At 54.5% G+C, this 25,589-nt stretch overlaps 2 protein-coding genes across 2 annotated transcripts; both read left to right on the top strand.

Moving 5' to 3' along the window:
• Positions 1-619: 619 nt before the first annotated feature.
• Positions 620-3,193, top strand: MONBRDRAFT_22473 (uncharacterized protein; the record flags this gene model as incomplete). The annotated part of the gene is made up of 12 exons (XM_001742789.1): positions 620-734; positions 840-898; positions 1,029-1,085; positions 1,185-1,259; positions 1,428-1,523; positions 1,631-1,705; positions 1,825-2,034; positions 2,124-2,256; positions 2,350-2,480; positions 2,533-2,641; positions 2,840-2,939; positions 3,016-3,193. The coding sequence occupies 12 exons, from the start codon at positions 620-622 to the stop codon at positions 3,191-3,193; spliced, it is 1,338 nt and encodes a 445-aa protein (XP_001742841.1).
• Positions 3,194-3,644: 451 nt separating this feature from the next.
• Positions 3,645-25,053, top strand: MBCDH7 (uncharacterized protein; the record flags this gene model as incomplete). Its single annotated transcript, XM_001742788.1, has 3 exons — positions 3,645-3,858; positions 4,038-10,761; positions 10,863-25,053. 3 exons carry the CDS (start codon positions 3,645-3,647, stop codon positions 25,051-25,053), a joined length of 21,129 nt encoding a protein of 7,042 aa, XP_001742840.1.
• Positions 25,054-25,589: the final 536 nt, after the last annotated feature.

Raw genomic sequence — 25,589 nt, 5'->3', positions numbered from 1 at the left:
AGCCAGCCTCCCTCTGTACTTTTTCTTTGCCACCATCAATGCTATCGGCCGTGTGGCGGACGGTGGGATCGAGTGACCAGGATCGGGGATGTGTGATGGGGCACAGCTTCATAAACTCAGCTCTACTCTCAACACTCTTCTTCTTGCCCATTGGCACTGAACTACGGGATCAAGCGCGGTGCCGTCACGGCCTTAAAGGCTGCAAGCCTTCGCCACTGTCGCAGTAGCTTGGTCTCGAGCGCCACGCACTTTGTGATTCGACGACGTTCCCCATCGGAGAGCCAGGGGCTTCCTTTGGAGTGCTCAGGCATCATAACCACGGTGCTTTTGGCTTGAGGACAGTGTGTGATTTCATCTTCCAAAAGCGGGTTGCTGCTCGCTGCCCCGCAACCCATCTTCTTCTTCCGAGCTGCCGTGCCCTTGACAGCGCGCCATACCCATGGTCAAACGCCGGCTGTGCAACCTGTTTTTTTTCTTCTATTTTTGGTGGCTCATCTCATCCTTTTTTTGGGTTGGGCAATATCCTTGAGTTGCCCCTGGGGGGCGGGGTGGAGAAAGACGACGAACAAACACTCATTAGCGAGCGCGTTTCACCGCTGCGATGCCAATGCTTGCGCACATGAAGAAACACCTTTTCAAAGGGTCAACCTCTTCTGGATCAGGATCATTCGAGCCCGGGAGCGAGGTGGTCGTTGATAACTACCATGTCACTATTGAGTCGCTCATTGCTGAAGGTATCACCATTTTTTATTTTAATTTTTTTTGTTGTCTGGTCACCTCAACCCCAGGTGTGAAAATACCGCTGACAGAGCCGTTGTCCTCGCCTTGATTTCTTTCAGGTGGATTTGGAAGTGTGTATCTCGTGACAGACGGTGCCAAAAAGTATGCCCTCAAAAAGGTAGGAGCCGGTGTGGAATGCTTTCGCAGTACACGAGCAGCCGCTCGTTAGCGCGCGCTTTTGCCAGTGGGCCTCGCCCTGACAAATTTTGTGCTGTGGACGACGCATTGGGGTGTGGGACGTTTCACAGGTCATGGTTCATGACCAAGAAACCCTTGACGCCACAACACGGGAGATTGAATTTATGGTGTGTCCCATACGAGTTTGGAAAGCGCAAGGCTCGCGCCCAGGGTATTGCCGACGACGGCCTTCTGGGACAAGGGGTGCTCATCGCGTATGCTGATAGAAACAACTGCCGTTTCACCACAACATCGTGACGATTCATGCGTCAGACTTGAAGCCTGCTGGCAAGCACGCCGAGGTACGCATCTGCCTGGCGTCTTGGCCCTTCACACACACACACACACACACACACACACACACACACACACACACACACACACCAAAAAGACAAAGCAACAAAAAGCAGCACATTGGCCCTGCCGACCAGAGCCAAGATTCACTCGGAAGGTGTGCTGCGATCTGGCAGGTCGTGATTCTCATGGAGCACTGCCCCGGTGGCCATGTGGTGGATATCATGAACCGTCGCCTCACTCGACCATTTACCGAGCGCGAGGTGCTCAAGGTAGACACTTTTTACGCTCTGTTGTTCTGTACCAGGCTCGCTGTGCGCAGTTTGAGCGGGAACAAGCCACCAACACTCAGCCCACGCACGCGTCGCAATGCTGACAGATTTTCTCAGACATCTGCTTGGCCGTGACGGCCTTGCATCAACAACGACCTCCGATCATTCATCGGGATTTGAAGGTGGGTGAGATTAATATCAAATTACAGCTTTCATTCCACTTGTTTTCCGGCCTGCCCTACACCCGCGCACATGCATGGCTGAAGCACGTCAGGGCCCCTCTCATCGCGCCATTGGCCAGCTCGAAAATGTACTATTAAGCGAGGATAAAGGCAGTTTCAAGCTGTGCGACTTTGGATCCGCCACCGTGAAGGTGCTTCATCCTGGAGCGCAGGATCCTATCCCTGTTTGCGAAGAGGAAATTCAGAAATACACGACCCCAAATTATCGAGCACCCGAAATGGTTGATCTCTATCAGAGCCACGCCATCAATGAGAAGGCTGATATTTGGGTAATGTTCGCCCACAGTTACTTTGCGTGCATGACAGCCCTTTGCTCTGGCCCCGCCAGGTGACTTACAACTCTGTCACACCCCACTAGGCGCTCGGTTGCGTCCTTTACAAGTTATGCTTCTTTACGGACGCTTTTGGTGACTCCTCCCTTTCCATCGTCAGCGGCAAGTACAAAATTCCAGACCATCACGACTTTAGCCCTGCCGTCATTGATCTCCTCGGTACGTTGAATCAGCACAAAAGCGGCCCTTCACATGTCTTTGGCTCGTCTCTCCACTCTCAAATGTTTTGTTTTCTTTTCCACCTTGCCTCAGCCGCTACCTTTGAACTGGATCCCACAAAGCGAATCGGGGCAGAAGCATTGTGCAAGGTGACCAAACTTGGGCATGCCAGCGACTCCAAAGTTCTTGCCTCTTTGCTATTGCTTAAGCGCGGTGTATCTCACGTCAGGACGATGTCACTGCTCTCGTGCCACCGTTGCGCCTTTTCGCCTGTAGCGTGTTTTCGCCCTGCGCCAAATGCCATGTCCTTTGCTGCCTTCGAGCATCACGACTTTGTCAACGCCCGCCGCAGCCGCGCCGCCACTGACAGCCGCCACTGCGAGTGGTGCGTCGACAAAATCCGCCTCAGTACCGACGCCAGCACCAGCACCGGCCCCGCCCGCCTCCGTGGCTTCCGCGGCGCCACCGGCACGTCGGTCGCCGTCCAAGCACCCAGCCTCAGTCTCAGACACCAGCGACTTCCATCCTCGTCGCCCTGCGCACGCCACGCACCGCCGGAACAAGTCCAATCCCTTTGATGCAGTCCTGCTTGGTGCTGGTCACAAGAAAACCCACCAAAGGTCGCCCAGTAACCCATTTGATATCCCGCCCAATCCCTCCAATCCGTTTGCACGCGCATCTACGTAAGTTGACGTGCACTCGTGTGGCTGGCACAGCACCACTTCGTATTCATTCTCCATCATGGCGTGTGTGCACCAGGCCCAACGTCAAGCTAAAAAGCCCTTTTGCCTCGAATCAAGATTTGTCTGCTGACTGGGCCTTTGGAGGAGATAGCGCAGCGTCGTCTTTGACAACTTCTACGGCCTCTGCCACGCCATCAAACCCCGCCAAAGACTCTGGCAGGCACACAACCTGGGAGAATAACCCATTTGCATGAACTCAACGGCTTAGGCTCGGAGGCTGTGCAATTCACAACAGGCCCCACTACTGCGTAGAAATCCCTTTGCCAATGTCGGCTGTTATTTCTGTATCGTTCCCTCAACCCTGCTCGTCTCAGCTCTCAAAGCGCCTTTTCACATTGTTGATTTCCACAGTTGATTCACACGTAAAATGGCACACTTTTTTTTTCGAAAACAGGCTGGAGGCTGCCTCTAAACAAAGACCAAGCACAACTCCCCTAAATCCTGTTTCGACAGGAAACTTATATAACAAGGAATAAGCTTTGAAAAGGTCAAAGTAAAAATTCTGAATCAGCGAAGCAGAGTTTTTGTGCTAAACATCATTGTATTTACTTCACTCAAAGGGTTTAAAGAAGAAGACAATAGGGAAGGGGGGCGTAACGTCGGCGCACCCTCTTCGACGACAACGACACCAAGCGACCGGCGACCATGTCATCCAAACCAGGGGCCACACTCGTGGCCTTGGTCTTGGCTGTCGTGGTCGCGCTTCTAGTCGCGCCTGCCGTTGCCGTGAACATTACACTCGAGGAAGGTGTTCTCTCGGAGCCATATGAGATCGATCTCAACGTCTCAGCGCCCGCACAGGGCGTAACGGTGTCTACGATTGGCACCGCCACCGTTGCAACGCCAGATGACTCAGCAGGTACGTTCCGGTCCCAGTAGGATCCGAGCCAACACAGGGTATGGGAGTAACGCCTCGAGGGCAGGGCATGATCAAGCCAACATTGGGGCAAGGCAGAGACTGTTAGCATTTGCAACTCCTCTCGTGTTCCTTTCGTTCCCTCACGAGCCTCTTGTCCCTGTCAACTGCTGCTCTGATAGCCGGTGTTCCAGCATTCTTCCCGGATAAGCCTTGGGTGGAGCAAGGACTGGAGGCTGAGAATGTCGCTATCCTCCCAAACAACGATCTGGTCCTCTATGGCGAGGGCTATGTGACTTTTGCCTCATCAGAGGGGAGCACAACCAGTTTCGTCGTGTCCGAGCCGGTAGACGCCTGCGTGGCCACCTGGGGCTCCATCACCTACGTGGCAGTCGCCAACTACCGTGCAGGGAGCAATTATCGCATTTCATCTCCCATCTTTGCCAACAACGGTGCCGGATGGACACAGGTGGATGCCGTTGAGACGCTGGGCGGTCAGGGTTGTGCCTTCAATGTCCTGGATGATGCCCTGCTGCTTGCGTTTGCCAATAGTCACGACAGCAGCTTTACCACCTCGATACAGTCGTTTGTATATGTGCTCCAAGACGGCAGTTTTCAGCTCCGGGATACGGCGGCCACCATTGGTGCTCAAAGTGTTGCACCAGTTACTGCCGGCGACGCTGTTGGGTTTGTGTTTGGCAATGTCTATGATTCAGAGAGCCAAAGCTCCAGCGTGGCCTCTCACCTGTGGCTATACGATTCAAACCAGCTACTCGAATCTGGCGCAAGTTTGACTGTGGGTGCTACCCATGACGTCTCTTCAGTTACTTGCCTAAACAATCAAAGCTTTGTAGCCGTGGCGCTTCAGGCAACGGGGAGCTTTACGTCCTCCGTGGCCGTCTTCTCCATCAGCCCCGCCGGTGCCGCGCAGACGCTCAGCGTTGTGGCAACCACTTATGCTGCCCGGGACGTGACACTCTTTTGTGACGCGCAGTTGTCACTCCTCATCTCTCAGTCGGAGGTTGACGGCAGCGAGGCGGCTTCCGCTTGGTATGACTGGAGTGTGGCGCGAGGCAGTTTTGTGGCGGCCTCTCGTTCCCTGCCTGCGGCTCAATCTGTGGATATGAACCAAGCTGGGCACATCGCGTTGGTGGATCGTTTGGCCTCGTCACGCGTGATCGTCTACGACATGGTCCGCTACTCCGTGGCCGATGTGATCATTCACTTTGCAAACAGTCAGCTGTACCTCGACGTGGAGGACGACGACGAAGACGAGCAATCAGAGTCCCTCGTCATCACTTTGGCTGGTGCCAGCCCCGCTGAAATTTACCTTACCTTGCTGGACAATGACGTGACCCTGTTCACAGTTGAAACGTTGGCCCTCAACGTCTCCGAGGATGTTGCCAATGGCACGATTGTTTATACCTCTTTGTCAAATTTGGTCAACTCTTCTGGCACTGTGCAGTTTCAGCTTGAGGACACCACACGTACTTTCGCGATTCTTGGCGACGATCTGATCCTCACTCAGACGCTTGATCGCGAAACGATTGACAGCTACTTGGTGCGCTTGGAGGCCAGTCAGGCTGGCGTTGACGGTGTCGATGCCCTTATCATCGAGGTTTCGGTCCTCGACGTCAACGACAATGCTCCTGCCTACAGCCAAAGTGCCTACTACCTCTTTTTCAACGAGAACAGCTCCGTCGGCACCAGCCTGGCCATGCTACCAGCAACAGACGCAGACTTGCACGCGGCCCTCGTTTATAGCCTCAGCAGCAGTTCCCAATTTGCATTGGACAGCTTGACGGCCAACCTTACCTCGCTGGTCGTATTCGATGCCGACCCCGTGGCGCTATCCCCAATCAGCCTGCAGATGACAGCCTCAGATGGCACCTTCTCTTCAAGCGCCGCCGTAACCGTTGTCATCTTGGATGTCAACGACAATGCTCCGGTTTTTGACCAGGTGCAGTACCAAGTGACTGTTCCCGAAAGCACAGCCACAGGCACGCAGCTTGCCCGAGTTCAAGCTACCGACGCCGATCGCGCCCTTGTGAATCGCCAGCTTAAGTATACCTTGCTCAACGCTACTGACATTGTGCGCGTTGCCGCTAGCACGGGCGCCATCACTCTCATCGGGGCTCTTGACTACGAGTCTCAAACAAGCTTCGTGGTTGCAGTGCAGGCCAGCGATAGTGCAGCGACCCCGCAGCGCACCACAGTTTATTTTCGCCTCCTCGTGTCGGATGTCAACGACAACGGGCCTAGGTTCTCTGCCCTTTCTGCTAACTTCTCCTTCCCAGAATCCACAACTGTTGGCACGACAGTGTTTACCACTTCAGCCGCGGACCCAGACACGGTTGGGCCACGCCCCACCTACTCATCTAACAACCTACCAGCTTTCTTCAGCCTCAACTCCCAATCGGGGGCCTTGGTACTGAGCATCGCCGTTGACTATGAGACTGCAGCTGCCTCCTACGCCTTTGAGATTGTGGCCACCGATGCCGATAACGGTCTCACGGCCACGCAAAGCATTCAGGTTCAGCTGCTTGATGTCAACGACAATGCCCCCGAGTTTGTGGGCAGCACCACAGAGTTTGATGTTCTTGAAAGTGCCAGCGTCGAAACCGTTATAGCTCGCATCGAGGTCCGAGACGCCGACTCGGGCGCCAACGGCAACGTCACGCTGAGCATTGACGCTACCTTTTCCGACGCGGTAGTGGTCATTCACCCAACAACCGGCGTTGTATCGCTGACCAGTAGTTTGGACTATGAGCAGGATCAAGAATACTTTTTCCGCGTCCTGGCTCGTGATGCCGGCTCGCCGCAGCAAGAAACAATTCGGGATTTTCGCATCAACGTACTGGACGTCAACGATAACACTCCTGTCGCCGACGATCTGGCTATTAGTGTGTGGGAAAATGCCACTGTGGGCTCTGTCCTTGCATGGATTGATGCTCGTGACGCTGATTTGACGCCTGCCTTCCGCAACATCAGTTTCACCACAAACAGTCCCGTCGTCTCGATTGACAGCGAGGGGCGCGTCATCCTTGAAGAAGCACTGGACTACGAGGCCGACACCTTTTACGAGGTGACAGTTTTCCTTTCTGATGGACGGTTTGTGTCCTCCATGCTCCTCTCACTCACCGTACTCGACGTCAACGACAACCGGCCCATTTTTGACGGTCTCCCTTCTTCCATCACGCTTGCTGAAGATCTGGTGACCGGCACGAGCGTGCTGACGGTGACCGCTCTAGACCTCGACTCGGGGGTCAACGCTGCGCTGCGTTATACCCTCGCCAGCGATGAGAGCTTCTTGACTATTGGCAGTGTTTCGGGCATTTTGACGCTCGACTCAGCTCTCGATTTCGAGTCGTTGTCGAGCTTCAGCGTCAACGTGACCGTCACCGACATGGGCTCGCCGGCCTTGTCCACTACGGCCATACTGCAGGTCATGGTGTTGGATGTCAACGATAACAGCCCGGTTTTTCCCAATCAAACCCTGTCTGAGACCGTGGATGAAAACACTGCGGGTAGCATTGCCTTCAGTGGTGCCACCGATGCCGATGCCGGTGACAACGGCGCCGTCACATACGCCTTGGTAAATGACTTTGGGGGTCTATTTTCCTTGAGTGGTACGTCGTTGACACATGCGCAATTGGATGCTGAGGTAGCCACGGAGTATTCCGTGGTGGTGCGTGCTACCGATGGCGGCACCCCGGCTCTCTCGAGCGATCTGGTCCTGGTCATCTCCGTGCAGGATTTGAACGACGAAGCTCCTATCATTGCTGCACCGAGTGTCCTGCAGTTCTCAGTGCGAGAGGACGATGTTTTCCCCACAAACCTCTCAACGCTGACCATCAGTGATGCCGATGTGACCGCTAGTAACCGTGAGAGTGAGCTTGAGGTGTCTGAGAATTGCGCGGCCTTTGTGGAGGTGCAGGACACCTTGTTGATTTTGCGCACAATTCCCGATGAAACGCCACAACTGCAGTGTAGCGTCACCACACGCAACCTCAATGATCCTGCAATGGCAACCACTTCGCCGCTGACCATCAACATTGAGTTGCTCAACAAATATACTCCTGTCTTCGTCAACTTGACGGACACCATGACCGTGCTGGAGAACCAAGCTGTTGGTACGGTGGTGGGCCAAGTCTGGGTTGAGGATGCCGACTTGGACGAGAACGGTGCCATCACATTTGCACTTTTGAACGCCACCAGCTTCTTCTCCATCGCCAAGGGCGCTCGCGTGGGTAACACAACCAGCGCGACTCTGTACAGCCAGTATCGCTTTGATCGCGAGGCGCAGGCAACTTATCTTGTGGCGCTCCGCGCAAGCGACGGTGGAGCCGACACCAAGTCGGCCACCGTGACCATCACCGTACAGATTGGCGATCTCAATGACAATCCACCGCAATTCGACCAGGGCTCATACTCTGTATCAGTGTCCGAAGCATTGTCTGTGGGAACTACCGTATTGCAGCTCACTGCATCCGATGCCGACGTGGGGGAGAATGCGGCCTTCTTTTTTGAGCGCGTGTCCGGCTCCGCTTCTTTCAACACAACTCTTGCTGGGGCCATTCAGGTCATTGCACCTCTGGATTATGAGACGCAAACCTTTCACACCCTGACAGTGGCCGTGCTGGACGAATCAGGCAGCGGCGCTCTTCGCACGGTTCAGATCTACATTGTTGATGAGAACGATAACAGCCCTGTCTTTGGAGCTCTTTCCAAAGTTGTCATTACCGAAGCAACTAGTCCAGGAACGTCCATCGAGCAGGTGTTTGCCACGGACGCCGACAGCGGCATGAATGCCGCCCTGACCTACTCCATTGTCAGCGTCGTGCCATCTGTTACCGGCGAGACACCTTCAAGCCAGCTCTTTGCCATGGCACCAACCACTGGCGTGGTGACCACGACGGCGCCGTTGGATTTCGAAAAAGTCAAAGCTTACAACATCACCGTGCAAGCGACCGATGCTGGTGTACCTCCACGCGCCACAACAAGCGTGTTCACTGTGGAGTTGACCGATGTCAACGACAATGCACCTGCATTGAGCGCCGGCTTTGCGCTGGCCTACAACGTGTCCGAGGATAGTGCTGTGGGCTTGACCCTCTTTGCTGCCATGCCGGTGACGGATGCTGATTCGGGGCTCAATGCTGCCCTTTCGTTTACCCTCAGCTCACCCTACTTTGCCATCAATGCCTCGACGGGTGGAGTGACGCTTGCAGCTCCCATCGACTATGAGCAGGTGCAGGCTTTGGCTCTCAATGTTTTGGTGACAGATGGTGGCGTGCCAACAAGAACACTGCCCGTCAGCCTTGCCATCACCGTCCTGGACGTCAATGACAACGCGCCCATGGCATCAAACGCCAGTTTCAGCGTGCGCGAGGATGCCTCTGTCAACGCGGTGCTGGGTACTGTCTCGGTGTCAGATGCGGACACTGGGTCTAATTTTGTCTTCGTGGTTCCACCTAGCGTTCCGGTGATTATTGCTGGTGATGGAACAGTCACGTTGTCAGAGCCGCTGGATCGCGAACAAGTGGCGTCGTATGATGTGCTTGTCACAGTGTACGATCAGCCGGCTGCTCCTCGCAACAGTGCCCAGTTTCGACTTGTGGTGACGGTGACAGACGTGAATGACAACGTGCCGGCGTTTGACTCTTCCTATCTTGCGGTGAATGTGACCGAGTCGAGCAACAGCATTACAGTGTTGGGCCCTTACTTGGCGACCGATCCTGATGTAGACAATGCCATCGTCTACAATCTTGTGCAAGATGGCGTCGTGGCCACCCGCAACGCGACGGGCCACCTGCTATTGGATCCTTTGGATCGCGAGACTGTGAGTGCCTTTAATCTTACTCTCGTGGCGTTTAACCCGGATAAGCCAGCCAGCCAGGGCCGACTGGTTATTGCCGTGACTGTGACAGACATCAATGACAACGTGCCTGAGATCCCTGCAGCCCAGCTCACCAATATTAACGTCATTGAGGAGAACACGACTGGTGTTTTACGCACCTTTGCTCCTGTCGATGCGGATGAAGGAATCAACGCTGTCATTACCCTCTCTCTGGCAAATGATTACGACGGTCGCTTCGTGCTCTCCCCAACCTACGAGCTCTCGCTGACGCAGCAACTTGACCGCGAGGCCTTTCCCAACGGCATCGACTTGGTCATTACTGTCCAAGACGCCGGCACCCCTAGCCTCAACAGCTCAGCCAGTGTGCATGTCAACATTATTGACGTGTCAGATAATGCCCCCGTTTTTGCCAACAACACATATACGTTTTCTCTGCCTGAAGGTACCTATGCCACCTCAAGCGTGGTGGGTCAAGTGACAGCCACAAGCTCGGATTCGGGCGCCAACGCCGACGTGGCCTATAGTGTTTCACCCACCACCCGGTTTCGCATCAATGCCTCTACAGGTGTCATCTCTACCCAGCCAAACATGACCTTTGATCGTGAAACAATCGCAAGCCATACGCTGACCGTCTCGGCCGTTTCGGGCCCTGAGAACAAGCCTCTGGTCGCTCAAGTGGCTGTGACGGTTGCAATTGCTGATATCAACGACAACACGCCGGTTTTAATGGCGGCCCCAGCATCATTGACGCTTTCAGAGGCCACGGCAGTTGGCACGACGCTGCATACGTTTGAGGCTACAGACGCCGATGCGGGCGTCAACGCAGCCTTGACCTGGAGCCTGCAAGATACAAACAACGGGCGTTTTAGTATCAACGAGAACGGCGAACTGAAACTCGAGCGTGCCTTTGACTTTGAAGCGCAGCCCTATCATCAGCTAACAGTCGTAGTAACGGACGGCGGTATTCCGGCTCGATCGGCCTCTACGAACATGCTGATCATTCTGACTGATGCCAATGATGAGACACCTCAATTACAGCGGTGCAAGTGGTATCGTCCATTCCAGAAAGTGCCGTAGTGGGCGAGGTTTTGGGGCAAGTCACGGCTACTGACCGTGATGCGACGCCTGCCAACGCCCGCTTGATATTTAGCCTCAGCGCTGATCAGACCAATGGTGCCGTTGCCGTTTCAAATACCGGTGTGATCACCCTGGCCAAGGCCCTGGACCGCGAGACCATGGCTGTTTTGCGCTTTGATGTTCTTGTCACCGATACAGGTGAGCCGCCTTTGAGCAACAGCACGAGCATCATGATCACCGTTAGTGACGTGAATGACAACGCGCCGGCTTTTGCTGACAGTGACATCAGCATCGGTGTGGCCGAGGATGAGGCCATCGGTTTTGCCCTCGTGCAGCTCGTGGCCACAGACGCCGACAGTGGTATAAACGCTGCCGTGACCCTCTCTGTGGATGCTGTGTCTGCCGAGCGCTTTCACATTGATAATGATGGATACCTGCGCTTGTCGCAGCGACTGGACTATGAGGTGCGACGGGCTTACAACGTGACCATTACGGCCACTGATGGCGGGTTCCCCGCTCTTTCCAGTACCGCCCTTGTGCGCGTTCATGTTACCGATGTGGACGACAACGCAGCAGTTATTGTTGATCCCGGCGTGGCGATCATGGCTGAGGACGCACCTGTGCAGGCTACCGTTGCAATCCTGCACTTTACCGATGCAGATACCGGGATCAACGCGCAAGGAACTTGGAGCATCACGGCGCAGACCTCAGCGGGCCAGTTTGGTATCAACGCTTCATCGGGTCGCCTCGTCCTTTTGAAAGCGCTTGATTTTGAGATGCTGCAGGAGCACGAGGTGTCCGTGCAGGTCACGAATCAAGCAACGGGACTGGCCTCCAGCGTGTTCGTGGTCGAGGTCGATGTCACAGACGTCAATGATAATGCGCCTATTTGTAGCGAGAGTAGCTATGCCTTTAGCATCCCCGAAAACGTGGCAAATGGTGTGGTCGGGGTGATTACGGCGACTGATGCCGACAGCTTGGGTCTAAGCAACGCTTCCTTCGTGCTCAACAGCTCTGCTTTTACCGTGGACAGCGAGGGAGTTGTGCGCACCGCCATGGCATTGGATGCGGATAACGCCAGCTCGCAGTACTTTTCGCTTTCCGTTATCATCACAGACCACCAATATCCCGGTCCCCTTAGCAGCGTGCCGTGCCCAGTGGAGATTACCGTGGTTGACGTTAACGACAACGCTCCCCTTTACACGAGCAGCCTGTCGTTTGTTGTAGCTGAGAGCGCAGAGACTGGCGCTGTGCTAGGCCCGCTCATCTTCACCGATGCTGATTCTGGTAACAACGGGGTTGTCAATGTGCAGCTGAACAATTCGCACTTTGCCGTGTCTAATAATCAGTTGGTCTTGCAAGCTGCTCTCGACTACGAAATTGTCACATCGCTGGCTGTTGCCGTTCAGGCAACCGATGAAGGGTCACCTGCGCAGAGTACGACCGTAGTGGTCTTGGTGACAGTCACGGACGTCAATGACAACGCCCCCCGGTTTGCAAAAGCCGAGTACACGGCAACTATCAATGAGAATGTTGCTTCGGCCGAAGTGGCGACGCTTGTGGTGATGGATGCCGACAATGAACCCTATGCAGCCAGCCACATCTTCCTCAACGACTCGAATACACAGTGCGAGCAGTATTTGACCGTCAACTCCACAAGTGGAGCAGTGGCCTTGGTGGCTCCACTGGATTACGAGGTTATTCAAGAACTGAGCTGCACGGTAGCCGTGGTCAATATCTTGCCATTGGTAGGGTCAGCTGCCGCAGAGCCCTGGGCTACCACGTTGGTTCGTGTGAGCGTTGTGGACTTGGACGATAATGCACCTGCCTTTACGTCGGTGCCAGACACCGTCACAGTGCCCGAGAATGTGCCTAGGGGAACCATTGTGCATGTTTTTACGGGCGCGGATGCTGATGTCTTCCAGTCACCAGCCTTCAGTTTTGTGCTTGCGCTCAACACAGGAGCAGCACCGGTGACGCTGGCCCCTAATGGCACCCTGTACACTTCAGGAGATGTGGATCATGAGCAGCTGACCGAAGCCCCGCTGATCATTCGAATCCAGGATGATAACAATCCACTCTATTTTGCCGACGCCAACGTTACGCTCCTGATCGAGGATGTAAACGACAATGCCCCCGTTTTCAACAACGCTAACACGCTCGACGTGCTGGAGGAGCTTTCAGTGGGCACAACACTAAGTCTGTTGAACGTCACGGATGCCGATGCAGGAGCAAACAGTCAAATCACTTACAGCATTCTCGATAGCGGGAGTCGATTGGGCATCAACAGCACCACGGGCGAGCTGCGAGTACTGCGGCGTCTGAATCGGGAGAGTACGGATGCGCTTGTCATTATCGTGACAGCCACGGATGGTGGTGCTCCACCTCGTTCCACATCCCAGACCATCACCATTCAACTAACAGATATTAATGATAATGTCCCAACCTTCCTGAGCCTTGCCTACTATGAGCAGGTTGGCGAGCTGACGCCGGTGAACACTACGGTTCTACAGGTCGAAGCGGTTGATGCCGACATTAATGACAACGCCGCCATCGAATACCTCCTCTTTGGTGCAGCTGGCTCTTACTTTAATCTAAACTCCACCACCGGTACTCTGGCTGTGCAGCAGTCTCTTTTGCCGCTAGTTGGCACAACAGTCACCCTGGAGATCATGGCCCGCCACCCCATCGTCACCAGCAGTCGCTCGGCTCGGAACGCCACAGTTGTTATTCAAATTCTAAATGAGAATGAGAACGCTCCCGTATTTCAAAGCAGCGCGGATATCAGCGTGCTGGAGAACGTGACGACGGGCACGGTCATTGGGCAAATGGTTGCCACAGATGCAGATGAGGGTGCAAATGGCGAGGTCCGCTACAGCTTGACTCAGGGTGGTTCGTTCGTGAGCATTGACGCGATCACGGGTGTCTTGACTTTGCGATCGGGTCTGGACTACGAAACGCGACAGCGGGTTGAAGTGACTGTTGTGGCTCGCGATCAAGGCGCCATATTTCAGTCGTCTAGCGTCACCTTCGCTCTCATTATTGTTGACGTCAACGACAACGGCCCTCAATTTGCAGGTACCACGGCCACTTTTAGTGTGCTGGAAAACACACGTGCTACCTTTATGGGCTTGCAGGTTACGGACGCCGATTCGGTTCCCGACTTTTCCTTGGCCATTGTGGACGACATCACGGGTGTGTTTGCTATTCTACCCAACGCCACCATCACGATGAGCGATTCCTTGGATCGGGAAGTCGTTGCCACTGTTGTTTTCAGGGCCGTTGCTACAGATTCCTTGGGGCGCACATCTCAAGTAACCGTGACGGTGACTGTTCTGGATGAGAACGACAATGCGCCCACGTTCCCACAAGCCGTTGTGAACAGCACCGTTCGTGAAGGTGATACTTTGCCTAGCTTAGGATACGTGACTGCCACGGATGCAGACAGCGGCGTTAACGGCCAGCTCACGTACTCAATTTTGAGCCCCACCTACGGCTTTACCGTCGATGCTTCGACCGGCCTGGTGACGGGTACCGTCCCATTGGATTTTGAGACCCGCCCGCACTTGACGCTCACAATCGTAGCCACCGACGGTGGTTCCCCAGCCCTATCCTCCTCCGTGCTTGTCAACGTTCAAGTGCAGGACACAAACGACCACTCGCCCAACTTCAATGCATCCTCGATCACGGTCACAATTGACGAGAATGTGGCCTCAGATACTCTGGTCGTCCAAGTTGTGGCCACCGATCTGGATGCCAACAGCATTTTGACCTACCAGTTGGATGCCATTGGCGCTGCTCTCTTCAACATTGATGCGAGCTCGGGTGAGATTTTCACTGACGCTCCTCTTGATTACGAGGAGCGCCAGCAAGTGATCATGGTGGTGACCGCATATGACGAGGATTCCAGGAGTGATAGCATCACGGTCGTGTTGAACATTCGTGACCTGAATGACAACGTCCCCGTCTTTTCCCCGTCTTCTTACTCCACCACCGTGGTTGAAACCCTCCAGAGCGACTACTTGGTCGCTGTCGTCAGCGCAACCGACGCAGACTCGGGCATGTACGGCACAGCAGGGTTGCAGTATTCCATCGTGCCGTCGTCCGGTTCGCACCTGTTCTATCTTGTGGGCAACTACCTGTATCTGCGCGATAATGTCGATCGTGAGGTCTATCCCATTCTTAACATCATGGTCCAGGCGCGGGATGGCGGAAATCTGACGGCCACTGCCTCAGTGACAGTCAGCATGATCGACCTGAATGACAACCCGCCGTCCTTCCCCAATCCCAACATTTCTCTCGGTATTATGGAGAATCGACCCGTGGGCAGCTTTGTGGGGTTGGCCAACGCCAGCGATCCTGATGAGGGTGTCAATGCTTTGATTCGTTACGAGATGACTGGGGCGGATGCCGGGCTCTTTGCCATCAACACCAGCACCGGCGCCATCACCACTGCCGCCGTCTTTGATCGTGAGGCTCGAGAACATTACCAGGTCATTGTGACGGCTCGTGATGCTGGCAATCTTGCCTCGGTCTTTTTTGACACAGCCACGGTCGAGATCACCATTCTTGATGAAAATGACAACGCGCCTCAGATTGAGCAGGTACCGACTGCCTTTACAGTACGCGAGGATGCGGCCGTGAATACGACGTTGTTTGGCGTCGTTGCTTCAGACAGAGATACTGGTGCCAATGCAGCCTTGCGCTTTGAGCTGTGGAACTGCGCGCCTGCCACCTTGATGACATGTCCGTTTGGCTTCAGTGGCCAGCAACTGTTACTCATTGCCCCGGTCGACCGTGAGACCATTGATCGATACAATCTTACCGTGGCTGTCCTGGACGCTGCAGCCGACGCCGGACCCCTCAACGACACGGCCTCCGTAACGGTAGTTATCGGCGACGTCAACGATAATAGTCCCATCTTCGTGCAAGGCGTTTACAACTTTTCTGTGGCCGAGAATACAGCACCGGGTGTGATTGGCAATGTTGCAGCCACTGACGCGGACCTGGGGATCAATGCTCTCATCCGATATGAAAGCGCAAACGCCAGCATCGCCAGCGTCGGCAGTGACGGGACAGTGTACCTGGTTGGTCATTTGGACTACGAGCAAGCGGTAGAAGTTAGCTTCTACGTGTGGGCCTTTGATTCGGGCAACCTTAGCGGGTCAACACTAGTCCACATCATGGTTCAGGACGTGAACGACAACGCGCCAGTCTTTAGCGTACCTCGCATTGATATCGTGTTGCCTGAGAACGAGAATCGCAGCAGCCTTGCCTCAGTAGTGGTTACGGATGCTGACTCCGGCTTGAATCAACAGTTTGACCTCTCAGTCACAGGAGAGGGCGCAGAGTATGTTGTGATTGAGCGTGAAAACGCCACGGTCCGTATTTCCGTTTTGGCCATTGACCGAGAGGAGTACAGTGCTTTGAACGTCTCTCTCCTGGCAACAGATCAAGGCACACCCTCGCAAATGAGCAGCCTACCCATCAGCATCACGGTGACTGACGTCAATGACAACGCTCCAACCGGCCCCGCGACGTTCGAGGCCACTGTTCTTGAAAATCAGCCCGCAGGCACCATCGTTGCTCGTGTGCCCTTCACCGACGCCGATGCGGGCGCCAACGGACTGTTGCAGTTTTACTTGTTCGATGCAGCCACGGTGGGTAGCAACTTTTTGCTGCAACCCTTGACTGGAGAGATTGTGACGTCGCGAATCTTTGATCGTGAAGTGCAAGGTCGCTATGAGTTCCGCGTTATCGCACAAGACTCAGGCACGCCTTCCTTGAGCAGCACCATGAACGTGACTATCATCATCGGAGATCTGAACGACAACCGTCCTCGCTTCACTTCTACTGAATTCACTGCCGCCGTGCCAGAGGACATCAACGCCACCGTCCCCGCGCTTGTACTGAACGCAACAGACGCAGACATCGGAGTCAACGCGCTGCTCAACTTTACCCTATTGTCTAGTGATTGGGCCGATCTGTTTGTGGATGCTGGAACGGGAGCCATCTTCTTGTCAGCCGACTACGAGACGCAGACTGTGATTACGGGTACAGTCAAGGTTGAAAATGTCAATACCACGGTCAGCACATATGACGTGGCAACCTTCACCATCAATATACTGGATGTTAATGACGTTGCACCCACCGTGACAGTGCCCACCAATGTTAGCGTGTACGAGAACACCCTGGAGGCGGTGATCCTGGGCTCAGTCACAGGTACAGACCCCGATACTGGCCTCGGAGGAGTCATCACGTATTCCACAAACAGCTCCTTCTTTGCCATCAATGCGACTACGGGTGTTGTCACAACTATTCCGAACGCACCACTCGACCGCGAGGCCGCGACTGTCGTGGAGCTGGTGATCATTGCCACTGACGGTGTTCACAACACGTCAGCTACCATCTTCGTCACGGTTTTGGATCGAAATGACAACCCGCCTATCCCCACCGCGTCAGTATTATACTTGGAAGCGGCCGAAGACTTTGTTGGCGAGCTTGCCATCATCACCGGTACCGATGCCGACGAGGGCGCCAACGCAGTCATCTCCTACTATATTGCCAACAGCACAGCAATGGCTCGATTTGCCATTGACTCTGTGACAGGAAACCTGACCTGTGCAGATCTTGATTATGAGGAGTCAATCCGCGAGATGATTATCGTAGGCTTGACGGATGGCCTCCCAGGTAGCAATGACTCCTTTGTGACGATCAACGTGAATGTCACGGACGTGAACGACGAAGCCCCCGTCTTTGACTCAACCACATACTACGATGTTTTTGAGAATGAGTTCGACGGCGCTGTAGTAGCTCAAGTCGTGGCCTTTGATCGTGACACGGGCAGCGGTGGTGTCGTGCGGTATGCATTGACAGCTGCGGATAATTGCACTGCCTTTTTTACCGTTGACCCTGTTACGGGCGTGCTGGAGACAGTCACTCGCCTCGACCGCGAGCGCCAAGAAACATTCACCTGCGTGGTTTTGGCTGCAGATCAAGGAAGCCCTTCACTCTCCTCCACGACCACGGTGGACATTGTCGTCCTTGACCGTAATGACAACGAGCCCAGCTTTGAGCAGACGGCGTATGCTTTCGACGTGGCTGAACTCTTTTTGGGGCAATTTGCTAGTGTCTCTGCCACTGACGCTGATACTCCTGCCAACACCAACATTTCATTTGGCCTGCTTGAGCCATCGGCTGCATTTGGTATCGACCCTCTGTCGGGGTCGCTCTTCACCAAAATCGCTCTTGACCGAGAGACCCGGGAAATGTATGAGCTGACCCTGACCGTCAGCGACGGCCAACTCTCGTCAACGGCCACTGCGCTCATCACTGTCACGGATGTCAACGACAATGGCCCTGTTGTGGCAGGAGGCACCAACGGCGCGGTGACAGAGAATATGCCATTCAACGAAACCGTTTTGCAGCTCATTGTGACCGACGCAGATATTGGCTTAAACGCCGAAGTCAACTACACGCTGCTCGGTAACGTATCCCTCTTTGAGATGGACCATACGGGGCGGCTTTACACCCTTGGCCCGCTCGATCGAGAGCTCCAGGCCAGCTACTTCCTATCTGTTTTGGTTCAAAACACGGCGCCTCCTTACTTTTCGACCACTGCCACAGTCAGCGTCACAGTCTTGGACATTAACGACAACGCACCTATTTTTGTGGCACCTCCCATGTCCGTAAGCATCCCCGAAAATGCGCCTCTAGGCCTGCTGCCCGTCGAGTTGGAGGTGACGGACAGTGATGTGGGCACCAACGCTCAGGTGACGCTGTCAGTGTTCGATCCCATCGGTAAGATTGACATAGATGCCTCAGGCCAGCTGTTGCTGATTGGTGAGCTCGACCGTGAGGCCCTGGCAGCGTTTGAGATTATGATCATGGCCATTGATGCGGGCACACCACAGCTGTCAACAAATATCACCATCATGATCAACGTCGAGGATGTCAACGACAACGCGCCCGTATTCGAGCAGCTAGTTTATGAATATGATGTGCCCGAAGATCTGGCTCTTGGTCCCATGGGCCTGTACGTTCATGCTACTGAGTCAGATCTCAATGAGACGACGACCTATGCCGTTGAAGACAACAACTACCTTGGCGTGAATAGCAGTTCAGGTGAACTTATTCTTCTGGCAGCTTTGGATCGCGAGAGTTTTGTCGAGCTCTTTGTGCAGGTGTCGGCCACGGATGTGGTCGGCAACAATGCAACGGCGCGTGTGGAGCTGACCATTACTGATGTTAACGACAACGCACCAGTGTTTGACCTCACCTCGTATAGCACCAGCATCAGCGAGGGTCAAACCGGCGCGTTGCTGTCCGTGTCCGCAACAGACGCGGACGAGGGCCTGGCTGGCACTGCAGGAATTCGCTTCCGCCTGGTGGACAATCCCAACAACTTGAGTCTAACGGTGGATGCAACGTCTGGTCTGATCACCCTGACTGCTGCCATTGATTATGAGGTTCTGCCCAACGCGACCTTCGTCGTTGAGGCCTACAACCTTCTGGATAGCAGCTTGGCAACCTCCGTTGAGGTTACTGTTGTTGTGCTGGACGTGAATGACAACGCCCCGGCCTTTACAGATGGCATTACCTCTGTATCTGTGACGGAAAATGCGCCGCTGAGCACTGTCATGGCTCAGTTCACTGCCTCGGACGTGGACGTATCCAGCACCTTGCTTTCCTTTTATCTTCGAAGCGCTGACGGCGTGTTTGCTGTAGGCGAGGTGACAGGAGTTTTGTCACCGCTCATCAACCTGGATCGCGAGACCCGTGCAGCTTACGCCATCATCGTTGGGTGCAGCGATGGCAGCTTCACAGTTGAGAAAACCGTGCAAGTTTCCGTGTTGGACCAAAATGACAACGAGCCCTTGTTCGTCGGCACAACACCTAGTAATCTATCGCTGTCCGAAGGTGCAGCCATCGGCGACGTGTTCTACACGTTTGCTGCCACAGATGCGGATCTCAACAGTAACATCACATTTGCTCTGGTTAACACCACACGTGCTGGCGTGTTTGCTGTCTCGCCAGATGGCGTGCTGTCATTAGCCAGCTTACTGGACTATGAGAACTGGACAATGGCGACCGTCGTGGTGCGCGCCGATGATAACGGCGGTCCGGCCGTGACTGTGGGCAGCAACATGACTGGTGCTGCCCTCACACCTTGCAAGGGTCACTGCACCGATCACGTCATTGTCCTGAATGTCGAGGATGCCAACGATAACGCTCCACAGTTTGCTGTCGCATACCAGGAGATCACCATCTCAGAGTCGCTGACGGTGGGCACGCCTGTTGCTCAGGTTAACGCCTCAGATGCCGACTCGGGCGTAAACGCCGAGGTACGCTTCTCAGTGACAATGGGGGGCTCCATTTTTGCCATTGACGCTGTGAGTGGCGTTCTATCTGTGAGTGGTACGCTGGATTTTGAGTCTGAAGAGACGATTCAGGTACAAATCATGGCCACGGACCAAGGCACGCCGGCACTCACGGCCACTGCCACGGTTCTCGTACAGCTGACAGACTTTAATGACAATGCACCACGGTTTGTTTCAAATCTCCCAACCTCTATCATGGTGGCGGAGGACACCACTCCGTCCAACCTGGGTGTTTGGGCCGCCTCAGACTTGGATTCTGGTATCAACGCAGTGCTCTCCTATAGTCTTCAGAACGATTTCAGCGGTCTCTTTGCTCTGCAGAGCACGACCGGACTTTTGAGCCTTGAGCAGTCTTTGGACTACGAGATGCGTCAGGCATATGATCTTACTATCATCGTACAAGACAGCGGCACACCGTCGCTTAGCACGAGCATGGTCTTGCGCATCAATGTTGGCAACGTCAATGACAACGCCCCGGTTTTTGTGCCGGTGTCGCAAACTTTGGAGGTCGAAGAGAACGCCGAATTTGTGACTCTCGTGACCGTGCAAGCCACGGACGCCGATGGCGACGTGCTGCGCTATCGCCTGCAGCCTACAGAGCACGCCGACGCATTTGGTTTGCAGGCCACCTCTGGTGTGCTGGTGCTGCGGGACGCTTTGGACTATGAGGCTGTCCAACAGGTCGACCTTGTGATCGAGGCATATGACACGACGGCTAATCCCTTGCGCGCCACCTTGAATTTGACCATTCATATTTTGAACGTGAATGACAATGCCCCAGTGTTTTCTCGGCAGCTCTACTCGGTCGACGTTTCAGAAAGCACAGCAATCGGGACAACCATCCTCACAACAACAGCCACGGATCTTGATGCCAGCGATACCCTCACATACACAGTGAGCGGTGCACCTGGTGTCGTGGTCATCAACTCAACATCTGGTCAGCTCTCAACAGAGGCTGGGCTGGACTACGAGCAAATGCAGAGTTACACCTTGACGGTCGTGGCCGAGGATCAAGGTGGGCTCGTTGGCACAGCATTGGTCTATGTCACCGTACTGGACGTCAACGATAATCATCCGCAGTTTGCATCCTCAGCCTATGCAGGTGCCGTCCCCGAGAACGCAGCAGCTAATACTGCCATTGCCATGAGCAGCGTGTTTGAGGCAACCGATGCCGACCTTGAAGTTGGCAACGTGGTCTCGTATGCCCTTGAAAACTCTTCTGCGCTGTTCCGGATTGAGGCTGAAACTGGCATTCTCTACACAACTGCGCCACTGGACGCGGAGGTGCAGCGCGTTTATTCTCTTTGGGTGCGTGCCATTGACAATGGCAGTCCACCCCTCTCGTCGGCCCTTGTGGCGGTTGTCATCAACGTGACAGACCTCAACGACAATTCGCCCGTCTTCATGGACCGCGGCGAAGGCGGTGTGGCATTCACCCCTGCACAAAATGGTGTGCGAGCCCAATACGAATTGACGACAGCGGATGACGATTGCACGGACAACTTTGAGCTATGCGATGTCGGTCGCGTGCTCCTGACTGTAGCAGCTAGCGATCTCGATGTCGGGACCAATGCAGACATCACATTCACATTTGCCACTGCATCGACCACACTGGCTATTGACGCTAGCTCTGGTGCCATTTCCCTTACTGCAGGCGTGGATCGCGAAGTCACGGAGGAACTTGAAGTCGTTGTGGTAGCTACTGATGGTGGTTCACCCGCGCGGGCGGTTGAGGCCCTTGTGCGCCTTTCGGTGGAAGACCGAAACGACAACAGCCCAGCTTTTCTGCAAGACGCTGTCAACCTGACCTTGGCCGAAAACACACCGGCCAATTCGGTGCTTGTAACCTTGACAGCCACCGACCCAGATGAGAGTGGGGCCGCGACAGTGAACTATTTCTTGGTTGATGCAAGCAACCGTATTCAAACGCACGACAGCTTTGTTGTGGGCCAGTCATCAGGCATTGTGTCAACCCGGCGCAGCTTGGACTATGAGACCGACGCACCGACCTATGAGCTGCGTGTGGCTGCGGTGGATCAGGACGAGAACCTGGCCGTGGCTATTGTCCGCGTTGCCTTGCTGGACGTCAATGACCTTGCTCCCACAATTTCTTTCGGAGGGGCCACGACCGTTCTCATCTCCGAGATTGTTCGCAGCGAGCTTCCTGTCGGAGGCCTTCTCCTTGAGGACGGTGACGGGTCTGACGAATTTTCCATGAGCGCAGTGGCTTGGTCAGTATCACCCACAACGAGCGCCTTTAGCGTGTCCTCCGACTACATGGCTTCTGGAAGTGTTGTGCCGATCTACGTGTCTAACCTAGCTTACGTAAGCACGGCAACGAATACATACACGCTAACTGCGCGCGCCTCCAATGTTGGCGGGACACCTTCGTCGGGTTCTGTTGCTCGTCAATATCGTGTAGTGCCATTTATTGATGCCGCTGAAACAGAAGATGCCCGCGCCGTGCGTTTCAATCTTCAGCGCCCCTCAATCTGCGACGAGTTCCCGGAGTATGATGCTTGCAGTTCAGCGCGACGTCGCCGCAACACGCTCAATCTCACGCGGGTCGAAGTGTGGATGCGCCGCAATTACGACTGTACCCCGGAGCTCTGTTTGGGTCAAGAAGGTGAAACTATTGCGATGGAGGATGGCTACTGCTGGTGTCAAATTTTTGGTCCCGCCAATGCCGACTACAATGCTTCAGCCGACACTTATGAGTTGGATGGACTCTTACCCAGCACATCATACCAGTTTCAGTTGCGCGAGTACGACGAAGGCAACAATCTCGTGTATAGCAGCCGATCCTACAGCCGCCAGACTCTTGACTTTAATGTTGATTCGGAGAGTGTCACCGTGCGCCAGCTAACGTCCCGGCCCAGCTTCAACGTCTCCTGGACGGCACCAAGTGAGCCCAACGGGCAGATCCTGGGCTATCGCCTGTGTTACTGCGCACCCAGCATTCCACGCAGCGATTGCTCGTGTAGTCTTGACGATGCCATGGCCGTCCCAGCCTCAGGGTATACCGACTTCTCTTGGGTGGTTGTCCCGGATCAGGGTGAAACCTTGGAGGTTGGTGTCAACTATTCATTCGTTGTGCAAACCCGTACTTTGCTTAACAACGAAGTAGTGGCGGTTGAGACGGACCCGATGGTGCTGAATACGGTTAATCAGAACACGTCCTCGACAGGATCAACATCCTCCAATGAAGCCGCGTCCTCTGCACTTATCGCTGCCATTGTAGTGGTTGCAGTGTTGGGGCTCTTGATCCTCGTCTTGGTTGTCATGTTCTTGCGCCGCAAGGACGCACGCACCGGTACCTCCAACCTGGGGCCCGCTATTTTCCCCATGGAGGATCGCACGCTGGGTGCAAGCACCAAAACGGTGACCATCGACCTGGATACTTTGAAGCGAGACATGCTTCAAGACAGCATGACCAGCTTGGACCAGACAGGCTTGAGCGCAAGCTCTGGGGCTGCTGTCAACGGCCTTGGTGGATCACAGTGGAACTACATGACTCAGGAGCGGGCGGAACAATTCTGGAGTGCACCCGATGGAGGCCTCGGGGCCAGTCAGGAGGAGCCCGAGTTGATGGAAACAAGCATTCCTCGTCGATCCTTTGGTCTGAATACAGTCCGTGTCATGGCCGACGGTGTGGGCGGAGTGCAGGTACGCAACAGTCCACTCGCGCCGCCCCGATCAGCGGCCACTCCCAATGCTGCATACCACCAACACCTGTCCATGCTACATGCGCGTTTTGCTGGGGAGGAGCGTACTCCCACGACGGTCGATGCCTCTTATTTGGAAGCCGTTGTTGAGGAGAGACGTGTGAAGAACCAGATTGATGCTGAGTTTGATGCAATCAAACACGACTCGGAGAGCTCGCCCTTCACGTTCAAGGCGGCCACTGAGACGTACAACGTCAAGAAGAATCGCTATGGCAATGTGTTGCCCATTGATGACACTCGCGTCTTGCTGTCGCACACAGGGCAACTCGGATCAGACTACATCAATGCCAACTACATTCCCAGCTGGACACGCGACAACGCCTTCATTGCCTCACAGGGGCCAATTGCCTCGACAGTAGGCGACTTTTGGCGCATGATTTGGGAGACAAATTCCTCCAGCATCATCATGATGACGCGTGAGGTGGAGGAGGGTCGCCTCAAGTGCTACAAGTACTGGCCCGAGCCGGAAGTACCAATGCGGGTGGGTGGCTACAGCATCGTGGCTCTGGACTACACCAATCTTTCACCCGAGTATGGCGTGCGCACGTTGCGCCTCATCGACCTGGAAACCAACGAGGCTCGCATCATCAAGCAATTTGACTACTTTAGCTGGCCTGATGGCGGAGCCCCACCCACGGCCGTGGGCTTTATCCGCTTTGTGCTCGACGTGAAGCAGCACATTGAGGCAGCGCGATCTGGGAATGAGGTTGGGCCGCCAGTTGTGCATTGCAGCGCCGGCATTGGCCGAACAGGCACCTTTTTAGCCATGTATGCTCTCATGCAGCGGCTGGAGTCACTGGGCAATGTGGATGTGGCAGCCACCGTTGCCTACCTGCGCATGTACCGCGCCGGTCTTGTGCAGACCGTGGTGCAATATCGGTTCCTCTACGAGGCCATTGTCACATATTACAAAACAAACCCACAGTTGTACAACATGACACGGGCTGCCACCGCCGCTGCGCAGCACAACGCTCGTGCCCAGGCCAGTCTCGATCCCCAGACAGTGTATGGAGCGTCGGGAGCTACGGCCAACACTTCCTTGTACTCTTCGACGAGTGCATCGTCCCAGCAGCACGAGCTGCAGACGTTCCAGGCGTCATCAGACGATGCCGACGACGACTTTGAGTCTTTGATTCAAACTTTGAACACAATTGTCTGAGCACAAGCCAGGACCATGGTTGATGGTGCAAAAAGGTGACGGACGTTGTAATTTCAGCTCACCTTGCTTCGTTCCTTTTGTGTACATCATGTATCCATCACATACCATCCTTGCTCATTGCTCAAAAACCAAGATCAAGAATAATTCATAGTAGTTACAGCACAGCATTTTGATCAGTGGATGAGGTGCCAAAAGCACCGAAAGATCGTACGCTCGGCGATGTGTGATACGATTTCCAGACTTTGCCCGACATACAATTGAGGCATTTGAACATTGATCAAGTTGGGACACTGTGTCCTTGAACATTTCTCTCCACTTGCTCGAGAAAACAGCAATTACGACGCACTCACAGAGAGGAAGAGAGAAAAGAGAGGGCTTGCACACCCAAGGATACTGGAGCTCAAATGGCTCAGAAAAAAAAAAAGGAAAGAAAGATAGAAAGAACAGAACATGGGAGTGGGGCAATGGGGCAGGGGAAGTCGAAGACTTAGTTTTCCTCGTCGGAATCTCCATAATCATCATCAGCCACCACTGAC

The sequence above is a fragment of the Monosiga brevicollis genome, genomic scaffold (assembly GCF_000002865.3).
Source record: "Monosiga brevicollis MX1 MONBRscaffold_2 genomic scaffold, whole genome shotgun sequence".
In the NCBI taxonomy this organism is placed as follows: Eukaryota; class Choanoflagellata; order Craspedida; family Salpingoecidae; genus Monosiga; species Monosiga brevicollis.
This window is presented reverse-complemented; position numbering and strand designations above follow the sequence as displayed.